General features: G+C 35.2%; 1 protein-coding gene across 8 annotated transcripts in view; it reads left to right on the top strand.

Annotated features, from left to right (window-relative positions):
- The window catches only part of WDFY3 (WD repeat and FYVE domain containing 3), a 310,689-nt gene that overhangs the window by 116,843 nt on the left and 174,920 nt on the right, over positions 1 to 18,926 (top strand). For all 8 annotated transcript variants that reach the window (XM_031942903.1, XM_031942898.1, XM_031942901.1 and 5 more), the window contains 2 exons: positions 14,797 to 15,261; positions 16,065 to 16,166. In XM_031942903.1, the coding sequence (XP_031798763.1) occupies positions 14,797 to 15,261; positions 16,065 to 16,166 (567 nt within the window). The remainder of the gene's footprint in view (positions 1 to 14,796; positions 15,262 to 16,064; positions 16,167 to 18,926) is intronic.

Below are 18,926 nucleotides of genomic sequence, written 5' to 3'. Positions count from 1 at the left end.
TGTACCCTAAGAAATGCATTAATTTTCATATATATATATATACACACACACCAAGCATATACCAAAATACTTATAGTAGCACTTTTTTGTAATAGTAAAGGACTGGGAAGAAAAGAGTTTCACGGATTGGAAAATGTGGAACTTGAATATATTATGAATATAGAGAAGTAATGATATATCTATGTGAACTTATGTAAAGTTAGCAGAACCAAGAAAATAATATACATGATGTTTGAATAGATAATAGTGAAAAAAATCCTGCAAAATGAATGTTGCAAAATTACAAAAGAATAAGCTTGACTTCACAGAAGTGATATGAGAAAACACTCCCTACTTTTTTTTTTTTTAACCAAGATATCATTGGGAGGGCGCTTCATGGGTGTGAAATATTGTGTATATTAGATTTTTCTTTTTGCATGTATTGATTGATTTTGCTGCATTTTTTTTTTTTGGCTTCCTATTTTTATTTTTAAAATTCTTTGTTATAAAGGGAGATAAGGAGGAATTTTAAGCTTTGTAAAGCAAAAAGATATCAACATTTTTTTAAATAAAGAAGTACAGTTGTTGAGGGCAGTCCATTACAGGTATGAGAAAACAAGCTTATGCAAAGGCAAGGAGACAGCAGATTTTTTTTTTTATTAAAGGTTTTTATTTTCAAAACATGCATGTGCAGATGTAATATTATCTAAAAGTAATAGCAAATAGGCTAGTTTAGGTAAAATATAAAGTGTTTGAATGAAAATAATGTGTTATAAAACTAAATCTGGAGCCAGATTGTAGACCGAGTTATCTCTTGTCTGTCAGCTAGCTCAAAATATTGCATAGGGAATACTAGCTTCTTTAGACATAAAAGATAGATTAGTTTTTAAAAATGTTCCAACTTTCCAGGTGCCTCCCTATATAAGCATCCCTAGGATATTAAATTCTATACTTAAGGAGATCTAATTCTGAACTTTGTAACTATTCCAGCACATTGGAACACTTTATGAATAGTAGTTACTGTCATTCACCCATTCAACACGTATTTCTGGGCCAGGCACTGATAAGTACTGAGAAAACAAAGGCCAAAAACAGTTCCCTAACTCCATTACTGGAGCAAGTAGAGTAGTGTGATTAGAATATAAGTGTGTGGAGGAGAGTAATGTGTAATTAGCTTAGCAAGGCTGGCTGGACCAGTTTGTGTAGAATAGTTCGTCTGTCACAGGGGTTTGTAATTTTTCTTAGAGGCAAGTAGTTGCTAGGGCTTTCTGAGCAGAGGAATGACATTATCAGAAGGCTTTGTGAGAAGCATTGGGAGATTCCCATGGCTGGAATCAGACCACTTTGAGAACACTGAAAGCTATCTCAGAAGGCCTGGTTTAATATATATTTAATATACTTTTCAAGAAAGGCACAGCAGGACCCAAGGAGAGAAAGGTTTTATGTAAGTATTCTTCCCTGAAGTGTGCCAAACACGACCCTAAATTAAAATTCAAAGTCATGAAATAAGAAGGAAAAAAAAGAGCAAACCCCCAAAATCAATCTCAACCTAAAGAGCTTTTATAATGAGGAGGATAAAAGCAAAAGAAGGGAATGACTTCTAGACATCTAAAAGCAAAACCTCAAAGAAAAATACAGAAATAAGGGGGCTGAGTATGGGGGAAACTGTGACTAATGAAAAGCTAAGAGACAATTTGCGGGTAATTAATATTCATTTTATTAATTAGGATAGCTAATAACCAATAAATTTGTGGTAATTGGTTACAGTGATCATGAGAAAAAAACATAGAGGTACTTAAATACCTTTGGATAAAAGGTTGTTCCCGAGAGGTGAAAACCAACCTTGATTGCTGAACAATTAATGAGAAGGTGGATGAAACGTCTTCAGTTCCTCCTGTCGGAGAACCTAGCTTCAAAATAGATTTCCTGTCTAGACTGCTAGACTTAGCTGAATCTAACACACAGGTCATTCTGGTTGGCTGAAACTTCATGAGCTGGGTTACCCTAAATTCCAGTGGTGGGATGCCCAGACTTGGGCTTATTCCCTCAGGGTAAGAATTCACCTAGGTTATTTTATGTTTGCATTTCAAACAAAAGTAAGTTTTTGTAGTTGGGTGTGGCCATGCCCCAGATCTAGGAACTTGTAGTCTTAGAAGAAGGGCAGTCTCCTCTATCAGTCATGCTCTTCAGAGACTGGCTAACTCACTATAGGGACTGGTCCTGAATGAAGAAATAAACAGCCTGGATCCTAACTAATAATGCATTATTGATATAATAGAAAGTAATTTCTCTCAAAGCTAAAAATGAATTTGTGAATTAAATAAAGATGGAAAACATGATAAAAGAAAAAAATTGTGGAAATTATGGAAGAAAGATTTATAAAGAAAATTCATTTCTTAGAATGAGATAATACTAAACCTTATCCAAGATAATTCTCCTTCCTTATTGCAAGTTTGTATTGTTCATTTATGTCCAACTCTCAGGGGTCTTTTTGGCAAAGATACTGGAGTGGTTTTTTACTTACTTTTCTGGCTCATTTTACAGATGAGGAAACTGAGACAAACAGGGTTAAATGACTTGCCCAAGGTCACACAGCTGATAAGTGTCATAGGTCAGATTTGAACTCGCGTTTTCCTGACACACCAGGCCTATTGCTCTATCCACTGTTCCACCTAGCTGACTGTCTTGTAATTTAGAATTTGATCAAGTAGAAGATAGTTACTTCCTGAGAGTCAAATCTAAAGATGAAAAAAATGGACAAAACCGTAAAGTATCTCATAGCAAAAAAACATCTGACCTAGAAAATAATTGAAGAGAGATCATTTAAGAATCACCCAGACTATCCAAATGCCATGAGGGGGAAAAAAGAGCCTAATATGATATTTCAAAAAATCATATAGGAAAACTGCCCAATCATTTAGAACCAGATGGCGACATAGAAATAGAAAGAATCTGTCAGTCATCTCCTGGAAAAAAAAACAAAAACCCTAAAATGAAGACTCCAAGCAATATCAGAGCCAAATTCCAGAGTTTTTAGTTCAAAATAAAAATGCTGCAAGTAGCCAGAAAGGGGGAAAAAAAGAGAACCAAGAAGACACAGTCAGGATAATACACCATTTTAGTAGCCACTACCATAAGATCTTGGAATATAATGTTCATGAAGACAAAAGAATTAGACTTATAACCAAGAAAAATTATCCATTAAAATTGAATATAATTCTATGGGGGTGGGGAATGGATCTTTAATGAAATAAAATAATTCTTCACATTTCTGATAAAAAGAATAGAGTTGAGTAGAAAGAAACTTTGTGTTACAAAAACAGGAGTCAAGAGTAGCTTAAACAGATGATCACGAGTGAGCAATCATATGAACTAAACAAGGACAAACTGTTTAACATTCTGATATGGAAAATAACAAATTTATCCCTTCAGAACTCAAGGGTCACAGAAAGAACCTAGAGTGCTAAATAAAATTATTGGAGAAGGATTAATTGCTCATGAATAAACCTAGCTAATCCAGGTGTCTCAAAGTATTAGTGCATTTTTAAGCTATTAAAGCTTAAATTTGGGGTAGCTAGATGGCGCAGTGCATAGAGCACTGATTCTGAAGTCAAGAGGAGCTGGGTTCAAATGTGGCTTCAGTTAATTAACATTATTACCTGTGTGATCCTGGCAAGTCACTTAACTCCAATTCCCTCACAAAAAACAAAAAGCAAACAAGTAAAAATAAAGCTTAAATTCTATAATGTTGTATAAAATATTTGTGTAACAAAAAATAGCTACAATATAAAAGATAGTGTAGCCTAGGTTAATTTGTTATTTAGTACCATATCAGTGAAATCACCAAAGGATTACTGTTAGAATCCTTACAAAGTGTTCTCACTGGAATTGATAGAAACAATGCTTAGGTACTTAAGTTTACACCTTTGAGGGTTCACACATTAGTTCACACATTAGAGTTCACAAGTTCGGGAGATTCACAGAGCCAGAGCTCAGTCGGGAGATGGAGAACCAAGATTCAGAGAGAGCTGGAGGCTGAAGCTGGGAGAGGCAAAGGACAAGCTGCAAGAGCTCTTGGAACCAAGCAGAGAGGCCTCTAAGAAAGCTAACTAGGCTATTTGGAAGGAGACAATAAAAGACTGAACTTTTAACAGCTGGCTGCATTTGAGGTGATTATTACTTGGAACTGAAACTAAGGCTGCCTCCAGAAGCCCCACAAGAAACCTGCTCCCAGAGAACCATTATATTTTAGAAAAGAACACTACAGGTTACTATATACTAGATGTATGTATGTGTGTGTGTATATATATACATACATACATACATACATACATACACATACAGAGAAAGAGAGAGACCTAGAAAAAATTAGAAAATTCATCCCTAGTAGTAAAAAAAATCCCAAGATCTCAAGGAAATTAATAAAAAAATAAAGTGAAAAAGAAGGGGTCCCATCAATACTAGATCTCAAACCACACTACAAAGCCTTAAACTTTTTTATTTATTTATTTTTATTTTTTTATTAATGCTCTCATGATAGCTTTCCTACTAGAGGGATACTTGAGATGAGTATTGAAAGGTGCTAAGGATTGTAAGAGGCTGAGCGGAGGAGAGAATGCATATTAGGAAATGGAATTGCTTGACCAAAGACAGAGAGACAAAGGAGGAAATGTCATTTTGAAAGGGATCTAGTAAGCCTGTTTGATTGGAAGACATACTCTGGGAATTGGGAAATAATATTAAAAAGTTGCAAAGTTAGGCAAGAGGTATGTTGTTAAGGGCTTTAACTGACAGGCAGAAGAGTTTTAATTTTATACTAGAGATAAGAGGGGGACCATCCACTGGAGTTTCTTTAGCAATAGAATCACAAATTTGTGGTCTGGGACCAAAACTTTAGTGACTATGTGGAGGATGAATTACAAAGCAGGGAGCCTAGAGGTAGGGAGACTAGTTGGTCTTCAAATTTGAAGACTAGTGAGAAGAGGACAGATCCAAAAGAGAATGGATTTAATATCTAAAATACTTATCCACCAATTGTATATGAGGAATTGAGGTGAGGCCTTGGAGAAAAACTTGAGTTCTGGTTTTCAGCATGTTGTGTTTTCAATCCATGGGGTTTAAGCTCTAAAAAAAGAAGAGGCCTAGATATGTGAAAAGTACATAAAAGTAAATGTTGAGCTCATCAGAGCAAGTGAGATTATTGAAAGAATATGTGGAGAAAGAAGACTAGGGCCCAGTAGTGAGACCTAAGTTAAGAACTAAGTTTGATCTAGCAACTGGAATTAAAACGAAAAGAATGGGGGAAAACGGGATAATATCATAGTATCACTATAAGGAGAGCATATCCAGGTGGAAACAATAATTAACAGTGTCAAATGTAAGGTCAAGATGGATAAGAACTGAGAAAAGTCCACTGGTAATTAATAAGTCATTAAACCAGAATGAAGCAATTTTAGTTGAATTGAGAATGAATTCTAGGTTTGAATAGACATGTCTCTTCTTGAAACTATCAATGGTATAAGTATTTAATTACTGAATTACTTTTATATATTTACCAGGTTATACTTAGAACTGATGAAAAGAAAAATCTCTATTTGGAGTGATTTCCTTTTTTATTTAAGGTTATAGCAGTTTCCATAGTCTCTCTCCTTGAATATAAATACTGTTATTGTACCTTTTATAAAAGGGAAAAATATCTTAATTGTCAGTTAATTGTAAAGGCAGAAGAGGTGAGATATTATAAGAGAATGAAGTTTTAATGATCATTTCTTGAATAAAAAAGGTTGGAAAGAGATCATTTTACTTTATTTTGTCATTCTATGAGAGATTTCGATTGAATGAGTTAACTGTTATCTGAAGAATTTGTCAGGGAGACAAGAATCAGTGAAAGAAGGGGGGAGAGAGAGAAGCAAAAAAGCTTAGGGGAAAATAGGTTTCTCTGATTTATGAATTGGGATGAGGACACAGCTAATTGATGAATGTGGGAGATGCATTATTTTGAAGAAATATTGGGGCAAACTTTGATTTCCTTAGGATCCAGCTAGAGAATTGATAAGTAAATGAGCCAGAACCAATTAGAAAAACATAAAGGTTACTATACTTGTCATCTCGTTCAACATTGCCTACCTCCTCATTATGCCTAGGATACATGTGAAATCTTGTTCTTTCAGAAGTCCTATACATTAGGTATAGTTTTTGGAATTTTTGCATCTACTTTTTGTTTTTTTTCCCTTGATATTTTCTTTCATTAGCAACCTACTGTTATTCACAGTCATAGTTAAGAACATTAATTTACCTCTTTTGATACATATTAATTGTATGGAATTATGGCTTCATTGTAGCAGCTTAGCATTATTTTAATAAATGCAACTTTCATGTAGTAAATTCTCAAAAAAATGAAGGCTGATAGGTTCAATAAGTAGTATAAGATAATGGGTATTGAAACATGCCATGGCCTCTGAATATTAGAAATAGATCTTCATTATAAAAATAGAATTGTAAGATCTTTTTTAAAAGCAGAAAAAGAGCACATGAAATATAAAGTGATAAAGTGAAAGTGCTCAGTCATTGTTTTGTTACCTATGAAAACCAGCTGATTCACTCAGTTATAATGGTAAACAATGTTACTTAGAAATTGATCTTTAAAGCACCTTCTGAGGAATAAGGTTAATTTAAAATTTAAAAGTGTCCCGTGAAAAGATTTGTCCCTTAGAAAAAGTTGAGAGAGATGATTAAGCCAAGAAATAATGACACAACAGTGATGTCAAGAACTAATATTATATAGACCCAGGTTGGGAATTTTTTTTCCTGATATCTTTAGGGGAAAAGTCAATAGATGTTTGAGTGGAGTGTTCTACCAAAAAAATAAAAAGCTGGAAAGTATCTAAGATAGACAAAATGTGGAATTTAGTAGAGAGGAGCCATTTTCAAATTTGAGATTTATGAGGGCAAACATTTTCATCCTCTACCTTCCTTCCCTCCAAAAATCTCATGACTAGCTTGAAAATGCTAGAGTAACATTGTAAACCATGGTCTGGATGCTAAGATAGTTTTTGCTATATTTAATAACATAATCCTTTACAAATTTGTGATATAACTGAGTACAGTTTTAGTAAGATTGGCAAAAAAATGGAGCACTAATACACATTCTTGGGGAGGTGGAGCCAAGATGGTGTAATAAAGGCTAACTTTTCCCCTACCCTGCTCTAAATTCCTTTATATAATGACTAAATAAATTTTAGAGCATCAGAACATACAAAAAGATGAAATAGAACAATTTTCTTTTTATTTATTTTTATTATTAAAGCTTTTTGTTTTCAAAACATATGCATAGATAATTTTTAATAGCTTTTTATTTACAAGTTATATGCATGGGTAATTTTACAGCATTGACAATTGCCAAACCTTTTGTTCCAATTTTTCCCTCCTTTCCCCCACCCCCTCCCCTAGATGGCAGGATAACCAGTAGATGTTAAATATATTAAAGTATAAATTAGATACACAATAAGTATACATGACCAAACCATTATTTTGCTGTACAAAAAGAATCAGACTCTGAAATATTGTGTAATTAGCCTGTGAAGGAAATTCAAAATGCAGGTGGGCAAAAATATAGGGATTGGGAATTCAATGTAATGGTTCTTAGTCATCTCCCAGAGTTCTTTTGCTGGGCATAGCTGGTTCAGTTCATTACTGCTTTGGTTCATTTCATTGCCGAGGATGGCCAGGTCCATCAGAATTGGTCATCATATAGTATTGTTGCATAGATAATTTTCAATCATTGCAAAACCTCATGTTCCAAATTTTTCTCCCTCTTTTCTCCCCACTTCCTCCCCTAGACGACAACTAATACTTAATGTCTTTCTTATTTATTTTGGGGTTTGATTTATCTAGTTCTGAGAGAGAGCAATATTGAGCTTTCCTACTAGTATGTTAAACATGTGTAATTTTTCTGTACCTATTTCCACAATTATCATGCTGCACAAGAAAAATCAGATCAAAAAGGGAAAAAATGGGAGAAACCAAAATCCAAACAACAACAAAAAGAGTGAAAATATTATGTTTTGATCCATATTCAGTCCCTGTGGTCTTCTCTCTGGATGCAGATGGCTCTCTGCATCACAAATCTATTGGAATTGGCTTAAATCAGCTTTTTGTTGAAAAGAGCCCTGTCTATCAGAGTTGATTAGCACATAATCTTGCTGTTGCCATGTACCAATATCTCCTGGGAGTAGAACAGTTTTCCAGCTCATGACAACTTAGAAACAGGAAAGTGTGTGACACCAGGGTCGGAGTCCAGCCTGCAATCCTGATATAGGCTGCGCCAAGGTCATGCCAGCCCTGGCCCCAGGGCCTGCAAAGCAGGAAAGCTAGGGACCTCTGAATCAGGAGCAGCACTGGGGGCTTCCAGACCTTTTAGCCTGAAGACCCAAAGATGACTTGGAAAGTTAGCAGAAAAGGTCCATGGAGCCAGTTTTAAGCAGCCCCAACCCCAATGCCAGCAAAGGAGCAGTGGGCCAACAGACCTTTGAATCAGCAGCAGCACTGGTGATTTCTAGACCTCTCAGTCCAAAGGCAGTGGTTTGTCAGTACAGTCTGAGAAACTAGCAAACCAGGAGCGAACATGGGCAGTGGTGGCAGTGGCTGCTTCCAGAGGCCTCAGATCACAAAAGGTCTCTTTACTAGCACTGAGGAAGGACTCTGTAGCTTTAGCACAGCTGTAGTAAAGTTCTAGGGCACAAAAGAGGACTTGTGGTCAAGTCCCTAGAAGGATCTCTGAAAACAGCTGCACAAAACTCCTGAAGTTTGGAACAGTGCACCCTCCATCCTGGAAACAGAGCCCTACTTTTTCAAAGAGTTAAAAGCTGAATAATAGGCTAGGAATATGAGCAGACAGCAAAAAACGATTTTGACCGTAGAAAGTTAGAATGATGACAAAGAAGATCAAAACATACATTCAGAAGATAACAGAGTTAAAGCTCCTACCGCCAAAGCCTCCAAGAAAAATAATTATTGGTCTCAGGGAATAGAAAAGCTCAAAAGGGATTTTGAAAATCAAGGAAGAGAGGTAGAGGAAAAATTAGAAAGAGAATTGAAAATGTTGGGAAAAAAATACAAAAAGCTAATGAGGAAAAGAATGCCGTAAAAAGGAAAATTGGCCAGATGGGAAAGGAGGTACAAAAACTCACTGAGAAAAACAATTCCTCAGAAATTAGAATTGAGCAAATGGAAGCTAATGACTTGATGAGAAATCAAGATACAATAAAATAAAATGAAAATGAAAAAATAGAAAAAATGTGGAATATCTCATTGGAAAAACAACTAACCTGGAAAATAGATTCAGGAGAGATAATTTTAAAATTATTGGTCTATCTTAAAGTCACCATTAAAAAAAAGAGCCTGAGCATCATCTCTCAAGAAATTATCAAGGAAAACTATCCTGATATCCTAGAACCAGAAGGTAAATAGGAATGGAAAGAATCCACCAATTGTCCTCCAATCACCTCCTGAAAAAGATCCCAAAATGAAAACTCCTAGGAATATTATAGCCAAATTTTAAAACTCTCAGGTCAAGAAAAAAAATATTGCAAGCATCCAGAAAGGAAAAATTCAAGTATAGTGCAGCCACAGTTAGGATAGCACAAGATTTAGCAGCTTTTACAAAAAGTTCCAGAGGGCTTGAAATATGATATTTCAGAGAACAGTGGAGCCAGAATTTCAACCAAGAATCACCTACCCAGCAAAACTAAGTATAATCCTTCAAGGGAAAAGGTGGAAATTCAACGAACTAGAAGATTTTCAAACATTCATGATGAAAAGACCAGAGCTGAATGGAAAATTTGATTTTCAAGTACAGAACTCTGGCAAAGCATAAGGAGGTAATTAAGAAAGGGTTTATCATAAAGGACTTAAGTTTTATTTGCTTATGTTTTTGACAGGAGCATGACACTTGTAACTCATTACAACTTTCTCATTATTATAGCTACTAGAAGAAGTGTATATAGACAGAACACAAGTGAGAGTTGAATATGAAGGAATAATATTTTTAAAAGATATAAATAAGAGGTGAGAGAAATGTGTTAGGAGAAAGGAAAAGGGAGAACTGGAATGATGTAAGTTATCTGCCATAAAAAGAGGCAAGAAAAAGCTTTTACTGTGAAAGGGAATAATGGAAGGAGAGAGTGAATGAGTGAACCTTACTCTCATCAGAATTGGTTCGAGGAGGAAGAAACATGTACATTGTGAGTATAGAAATTTATTATAACTTACAGGAAATTAGGAGGGGAGTAGGATGTGAGAAGTGGGGAGGATGATAGAAGAGAGGGCATATTGAGGGAGGTAGGGTCAGGAGAAAGAATAGAATAAACGGGAAATGCAGTTAACTGTAAAAAGAATTTTGAAGCAGGTTTCTCTAATAAGGCCTCATTTCTCAAACATAAAGGGAACTGAGTCAAATTTATAAAAAAAAAATAAAAGCCATTTTCCAATTGATAAGTGATCAAAAGATATGAACTATATCCAAAGGGTATATCCTTTAGACTAACAATACCACTACTAGACAAGAATTCCAAAAGAGATTTTTTTTAAAGAGAAAGAACCTATTTGTACAAAAATATAACTGCTCTCTTTTCAAAGGCAAAACATTGGAAACCGGAGACAGCTAAATGATACAATTTGTGAGCACCAGCCCTAAAATCAGGAGAATCCGCGTTCAAATATGGCCTTAAGTGAAGACATTTAATACTTCATAGTTGTGTGACCCTGGGCAACTCACTTAATCCCAATTGCTTTAAAAAAAAAAAATTGGAAACTGAGGGAATGCCCATCAATTGGGGGTATGGCTAAATAAATTGTGGTATAAAAAATGATAGAATATTATTGTTCTATGAGAAATGATGAGCAGTATGCTCTCAGAAAAACCTGGAAAGTCTTCTATGAACTCAAGCAGAGTGAAATGTACTCTATATAAAGCAATAGCAATGTTCTGTGCTGTGAATGACTTTGCTCTTCTCAGCAATACAGTGATCTGCAATTACTCTAAAGGAATTATGATGAAAAATCATATCTATGTCCAGAGAAACTACTGATTGTTTGAATATAGATTGAAGCATTCTCCCTCCCTTCCCCCGCTTTCTTTTTAAGGGTTATTTTATGGGGAAAGATCTATGTTTTCTTTTGCAACATGATTTATAGAAATGTTTTGCACAATTTCACATGTGCTTTTTTTTGGGGGGGGCGGTTGGGGTAGGAATAAGGAAGAAAATCTAGAACTCCAGAGTTTTAAAAACAAATGTAAAAAAATGTTTTTAATATAGCTGGGAAAAAATAAAAATATTAAATTAAAAAAAAGAAAAAGGAGTAGTACAGTCCGAGAGAGTTAGTAATACTCAGAATGAACCAGATGGGCCACAAGGATATTCCAAGGTAAAAACAAATATCTTACAAATACAGAATAGACATTCTGTATAACAAATCTGTATGACAAATTCTATATGAAAATATAGAATAGACATTTGACTTATAAGCAATTAGTAGAAAGGGAAATCTATTTGAGTAATGGACTAACTACTTAGTATACCAATTTAGGATAACTCAGTTTTGAGAAAACACGAACCCTTTTCCTATATGGGCCCCAGAAGCCTAGAGAATCCCCTTGATAATACCAATTCAGTGACATCACTGTCCAGGTTGTATCAGCAGTGAAAAAAGTTCATAGGCAGAGTCACCTCAGGAAGGCTCTTGGCCTTCCTGAATTCTGGAAACTCAAAATTTTAGGATTGTACAGATTCACAATCCTCAGAGATTTTATTTACATGATCTCCTCAGATTTTCTCATCAGCTCATCCTGTTATTCCTTTTTTGAGGGAATTGAGTATTTACTCCTGGACCTCAATCAAGCTCAGGCCACAGACTTTCAGGTTATCAGTGATTTCTAAATGATCTGATCTCTCCAATTCTAGTCTAAGCTCTGTAATTTCCTAACAATGGTTTGGATCTAAACATTACCACTGTGGAATTGCCTCTCGTTTGCAATTTCAGTACACTGCTGCTAGCTTCAACTTCTGTCAGCCACTTTGAAAGCTCTGTAGATTCAAGTGACAGAACCTGGGTAGTCTTCTGTGCCTCAGAAGGTTGCTTTTTATTGTGCTAGTTTGAGCTGTAGGTAAACTAAGTTTCATTACAGGATACATACCACCTCAGCAAAGGAATGGCTTTTAACTTTGGAACTAAGCAAATAGTTATTTGGATGCTGGAAATGCAGAAAGATCTAATTGGCCCTCTAAGATTCAAAATTAAATTAAAATTTTTATTTAATTAAAAATTGTAAACCCCAGGCTACTCTTATGGTCATTGTCTTACAGCTGCCACTTGTCTTATACAGTCTTGGGTCCTAAACCATTTTTCATTTTAAGTTCAGTTCTCCCTTAGTTAGCCCTCTCTTACTCTCCCTTTAACGGTGTTATGTCACCAAAATTGCTCTCACCAAAGTTAAAAATGATCTCTTTAGTTAGCAGATCCAATGACTTTTTCTCAATTTTCTTTTTCCTTGACCTCTCAATATAGTCCCTCTCTCCTCCAGGTTTTCAGCATGGTCCTCTTCTCCTGGCTTTCCTTGTACTTATCTGACCACTCCTTCTTAGGCTCCTTTGCTGCATCCTCACCCAGATCATGCCCTCTTACTTTAGGGGTCTCTTAGAACTTGTCTTGAGTTCTCTTCTATTTCTAGACTACCTCACTTGGGGAGCTATCTTTCTTACCTCAATCTCTTTGCTGGCCCTCATCATTTCATACTGAGACTGCTACAATAGACTGGTGGTAGGCCCTCCTGTCTCAAATTTCTTCCCACTCTAATCCATCCTCCATTCAGCCACTAAAATCCAGGTCTCACTCCTTACCTCCCAATCCATAAATTCCATTGGTTACCAGTTACCTCCAAGAGAAAATACAAAATTCTCTGGCCTTTCAAACCCTTTCCAACCTACCTTCACCTTTCCTGTCTTCCAACACCTTACTCCCCACCAGAGAGCCTCCATCCATCCAATAAACAAGACCTCTCTCTTAGCTGTAGGCATTTTCTCTGGCTGTCCCCCATAATAATTCCCCCAGGAGAGCATGCTCTCCCTACTTCTCTCTGACTAGTGACCTCCCTGGCTTCCTTCAAGTGCCATTTCCTGCAACAGTGGTTCTCAAACTTTTGTTTGGCTCTTCTATTAAAAAGTTATTGAAGATTTCTCTTAAGAGTTTTTATTTATGTGGATTGTGTTTATAGATATTTACCATATTAGAAATAAAAACTAATTTTGAATTTGTAGTGGTTCAGTGGATATAGTAAGGTACATATTTCTTGCATAAATTATTGGATTTTTTTTCTAGAGGGAATCTTGAGTCTTTTGATATTCACTTTATTTTCTGTGTTCAAGAGTTTTGAGTAATATTCTTACATACTTTTTTTTGCATTATGATGTTCAGGTTTTTTGATTTGTTCTTTTGGGAGACTCATAATCCTTAAGTTGCATTCATACATTCTATCTTTGAGATCATTATGTTTTGCTCTTTCAATGTTATTGTTTTCTGCTTCTTTTTTCCTGATTATCCTTCACTTCTCTATGTTTGCATTCCCAACCATTTATCCCTTAAAGAGACTCACCATTGCAGATTCAAATTTTTATGTTTTGCCAGTTATTTCTGCTGTGCAAGACATAGTTTTATTTGCATACTTCTTACTTGCATACTCAGAAACATCCTCCTGTGTTTCCATGCTATCTTTAGAATCCACAAGGTCTTTTACCTCATTGTGTGGTGATTCTTTTTTTTTTTTCCTTAATATTTATTCACAGATACCTGAATTCTGCTACCAGAACTGGAGTCCATATTCCATTCTGCTATTAATGTCTTCTTTGTTGATTTATCTGCTTATGTTTGAAGTATTTTATTATGTTTTCTTGTTCCCAAGACCTTTGGTAATTCCAGTCTTTTCTTCTTATTTTCCTCTATATCTTCTATATTTTCCTCCACTGTCTGACTCTCCCTTTCATGGCAGTTTCCCTGAAGGCTGGATTTCAAAGCCATCTTACCCTCATCTCACAACAGGCAGTTAATTTATAGTTTACCTGCTTTGGTCTCTTCTCTGAGTGACTTCTGCAAGGAGAATTGGCCCCAGATCAGTGTTAGATTCTTTCCCTCAGGCTTGGTGAAATCCATTCCTTTTTCTCTCCTCTTCCATATACATCTTTCCCCCTTTCTCTCTTTTCTTTTGATCTCTGTGAGTTCTTTTGTGGTAACTGGTGCTGCTGAAAGGCAGTTTATGATAGTGACCTCTTCAAACTTATGGTTTGGGGACCTCCTCAGCACCAGAAAGAGAGATGTCTATGTATAGGATTGAGTTCTGTTGTGAGCCCAAGGGTTGACTTCTACAAGGGAGCTTTGCTGCTAACAGGGTAGTGGGTGGTAGGAGAGGTGTATGCTGAGGGAGCACATTAAAGGTTAGGGATTATTGTGTTAATTCATTAGATTTTTGCCTTGTTTGAGTTCTTAGTGTTTGAAACTGGGAAGACATGAAATTGCCTTAACTCAAGCATTTGTTAGGATCAAAGAAAATGTCTAGTCTTCCATCTTGCTGATTATACGACCTGGTAGGATACAACTTTTGGAAGAAGTATTGTTAACCTAAATAGCCCTTAATTTAAAAATATCATATGTATGTATCTACTGTTTATAGAGTGGTGTGTCAGAAACTTAAACTAACTTTTTTCATTATTTGAAATGTGAAGCTTATTTTGACAAAAAAAGTAACATATTATTTATTATTTTTCACAGGTCACAGTGTGAGAAATATCCAAGCCTTTGCTGTCCTCCAAAATGCATTTTTAAAAGCAAAAACAAGCTATCTTCCCCAAATCATCCTTGATGCCATCACAAATATCTACATAGCTGACAATGCAAATTATTTTATTTTGGAGTCGCAACACACATTGTCCCAGTTTGCAGAGAAGATTTCTAAGCTTCCAGAAGTGCAGACCAAATACTTTGAGATGTTAGAGTTTGTCGTTTTCAGTTTAAATTATATCCCTTGTAAAGAACTTATCAGCGTCAGCATTCTCTTAAAATCCAGCTCTTCTTACCAATGTAGCATCATTGCAACAAGAACTCTTCTCAAGTTCACACGACATGACTACATATTTAAAGATGTGTTCAGGGAGGTGGGCCTTTTGGAGGTAATGGTAAACCTCTTGCATAAATATGCTGCCTTCTTAAAAGATCCTCAGACTCTGAATGAGCAAGGTAAAGTATTATTTTTTTTTTCATGTTTTCATTTCTTGTCTGACAAGTACAGGTTCAGGCAGCAGGTTGGGTGAGTTGGAGTCAAAGGTTCCTTTTCCTTCAACTTGAATGATTTTCTAGCATTACTAGAGTATAATATCATGAGGGAAATTTCCAAGGAACTATTTTCTTTCCTATTTATTCCCTTGTGAGGTTTTGTTAAAAAAAAAAAAAAAAAAAAAAAAAAAAAGTCCTAGGAAATATGAAATTGTGATGGATATGATAAATTTTAAAAAAATACAATTATTCTACATTTAAGTTTGCTAGATCCAAGATTGATAAAGTCTTTAACTTAATTTTTTGTTTTTGTATATTAACATGAATCTGATTGCAGTTATATGTGATTTGAGTTGCTTATCAAAAATTATACTCATTTTCATTAATTGCCAATTTCTCTTTCATCTTTTGGATCATGATGATCTATTTGACTTTTCACATTTTTATTTTTTCAGGATGCAATATTTAATGTGTTTCAAGAAATACCATCATCATATCTCTCTATCCACATTTAGGTGCATCTATTACACAAAAGTTTGACTTTGAGCCTACTGCTCAATTTTGAATATTTAAGTCATAAATTTTTAGAAATTTTTAGAATTTTAGTTTTTAATTAATGACATATTAGCATTAAAGCTGATTGTATTTGAAAGTAACCAGTACTTAACACTGAGTAGAAATACCAGTACCAAAATTTAGAGAGAGTAGGATGGGAGTAAGCTTGCCATTTATCTGAATTAAATGAGCAAAACTTTTTTTATTTTAAGGGGATTCAAAAAACAATAGCTCCGTGGAAGACCAGAAGCAACTTGCTTTGCTGGTTATGGAAACTTTGACAATTCTACTCCAAGGATCAAACACAAATGCAGGTAATTAGGAAAATGTTATCAAGATGCTTTGGGAATTTTAGCTCTGATGATTTTGGTCTCTTGAATATTTAAAGAATGATTATTGGTTAAGTAATGATACTACTCTCTAGCAACAAAATTTTCATATTTAGAATTATTTTGATAAAAAATTTACTCATCAAGATTTTACTACTAAAGAATACAATGTGTAATTGGCATTATATGAAATATGATTTTTCCATCTTTGTTTTTGACTTACATTTAAGATTTAACAGACAAGTCCCTTTTTCCTTTTGTCAAATATTATATGTCACTTTTGTTAAAAAAAAAAAAAAAGATTTTACATGAAAAATTCATACTATTTCTATGGGTAAAAATCACTGAAGTATCTTTTAATCCTTCCATTGTCCAATTTCCATTCCATTTTTTTTTTTAGTCATCCTTAAGTGTTTGCATTTGCCTTCTTCATCCTTCATCCTTTCACTCCTTTTTTGATACCTTTTTTTTCTTCTTATACAGTTCATAAGTTGCAGGTTTGTTCTTTGGTTCATATTTCTTTGCATAGTCAAAGGAATTACAAATCATCTCAAAACCTGTTTTGTCACTACCAAAATAGTTTCTGAGTCAGAAGACTAAAATGATTTGGGAGTTTTGACTTGCAGTAGGTAATACCAATGAAGTATCCTCACTAAGGATGTCCCATTTCAATCTTAGGCACTATGGCCTTTCCGGGATGAATGTCATCTGCTTATGTTGGGTCTGATACTAATAGTGTTATTCAATAGTGATGGCTAGCTCCTCTCTATATCTGAATCTTAGCTTTCAAATAAGCCAAATTAAAAATATTTATTTAAAAGTATTTGTCACATTTTGTAAAACATTCAATAGTGAAAGTTATATGAAGAGTAGTTATATTTATTTTTTCTTGTCTTTTATTTATTGTCTAATTGATTCTATCTTCAATTAAATTTTAACACACCTTTATTAAGTCCTTATCTGTTAGGCACTGTGTTAAGCATTGAGGATACAAAAAAGGGTAAAAGACAATCCCTATCCTCTAATGAATTTAAATCTAATCAGGGAGACAACATGCAAATATTACCAAGTAAACTATATACAGGAAAAATAGCAATCAATTAAAGGAGGGAAAACACTGGAATTAAAAGGAATTATTTTCTGAAAACATAGTATCTTTTTTGTTGTTACTTTTTTTTTTTAAAGACTAGACTTGCCTATCTTGTCCCATCTAAAAGTGTGAGTTCTCCTCATTTGTATGGCAGCTTTAAGTTGCTCAGTTTCCACTCTAATCTGCTTCAAACCTTCTGAGACAGCCTCAGATTATTCTCCTCAACCCATGTTATTCAACCTCTCTCCCCTGTGCATCCCTCTTCCCAAGTTTTCTCATGGTACCAGACCTAGTGAGGATGCTTCATTGGTGTTGCCGACTGCAACTCAAAACTCCCAAGCTCAAGAGCTCCACCAGCCTCAGCTTTTTCGTGATTGGGAAGTAGTGCCATGGTGAACTTGCCTTTTTTTATTTTTAAACATCAATATGGTGTAGCAGAGAGAGAGAGCCAGACGAAGAGCTGGGTGACCTAGGATCCAATCCTGCCTCTGAGCCATATTATTTGTTTCTACCTGTCAGGTCGTCTCTTCTGTGATTCTCTAGGGAACTTACTGAATACTATAATCTTTGCTAAGAGTTACCGTCTAGGAATTCGTATAGCAATTTAATTACAGGCTCAGTCCCAAAAATATTTCAATCATAGATTACTAGACAAAGCTGAAAGGTATTTCAGATATCATGTAGGCCAATAGATGACATGTTTTCATTGTGCTTTGTCAACAACTGTGCTAATTTTAGTATTTCAGAAGTTATTTTTCTTCGACATAGATAATTCTTTCCTGAAAAGAGATATATACACACATTTATATGCAAACTTGAGCATCCACCTATGCCTTTGATTTTTCCTATGAAGATCAGTTTTCCTTCTTTTGATTCTCATCATTTAGAATTTTCATAAACAAGCTAAGAGCCTAACAGAGGCAAGCAAACTTAACTCAATACACCTTTTCCAACATAGAGTGAAAAATAGCATCAGGCTGAATATAAATCAGGAATTCTAATGAGATATTATAGTGACTTCATTACCAGAAGCACCTAAAAATTCATTCAGAGATCCAAGGTCAATAAGAAGAGTTCAGCTGGGAAGCCAGCACCCTGCTTGAAAAACAATATGGAAGAAAATGATAGATTGGACCCGGGTAACCTCAAAAATTCTTTATCTAGAGCCAGAAATAGAAAAAGACCCACAAAATAAGCTCAGAATTGTAGGAAACTCACAGTGTGTACCTTGGACATGACACGGTGCAACAGTGACTTTTGTAGTCACACTGGTGTTCAGTATTAAAAATACTTTGCCCAAGACCTCTGAAGTCTGTAGCGCTCTGTGCTGAAATGCTGCAATGACCCCACACAATCCAGTGCTTTGAACTTCAAGGATCCAGGGAGGTTATTGCCAGAACCCAAGTGATGCAAATAGAAACCAAATAGGACTGTCTATTACCTCAAAAGTACAGCAAGGGGAAGAAACTTATCCAGACATACAGGATTTAACACTGGAGAGGCTGGAAGGTGGAAGAAGACACCAGCTATTATAAAGAATTGTAATAGATCCAGAGGTAGCCCAAAAGTCCAACCATGAAGGAAAGAGTAACTCCAAAACAACTGTAACTATTCAATGGGGGGAAAAAAAAACCCTCTCCCAGTGGAACCAAATG

Source organism: Sarcophilus harrisii, chromosome 6 (genome assembly GCF_902635505.1).
Source record: "Sarcophilus harrisii chromosome 6, mSarHar1.11, whole genome shotgun sequence".
NCBI classification, from domain to species: Eukaryota; Metazoa; Chordata; class Mammalia; order Dasyuromorphia; family Dasyuridae; genus Sarcophilus; species Sarcophilus harrisii.
This window is presented reverse-complemented; position numbering and strand designations above follow the sequence as displayed.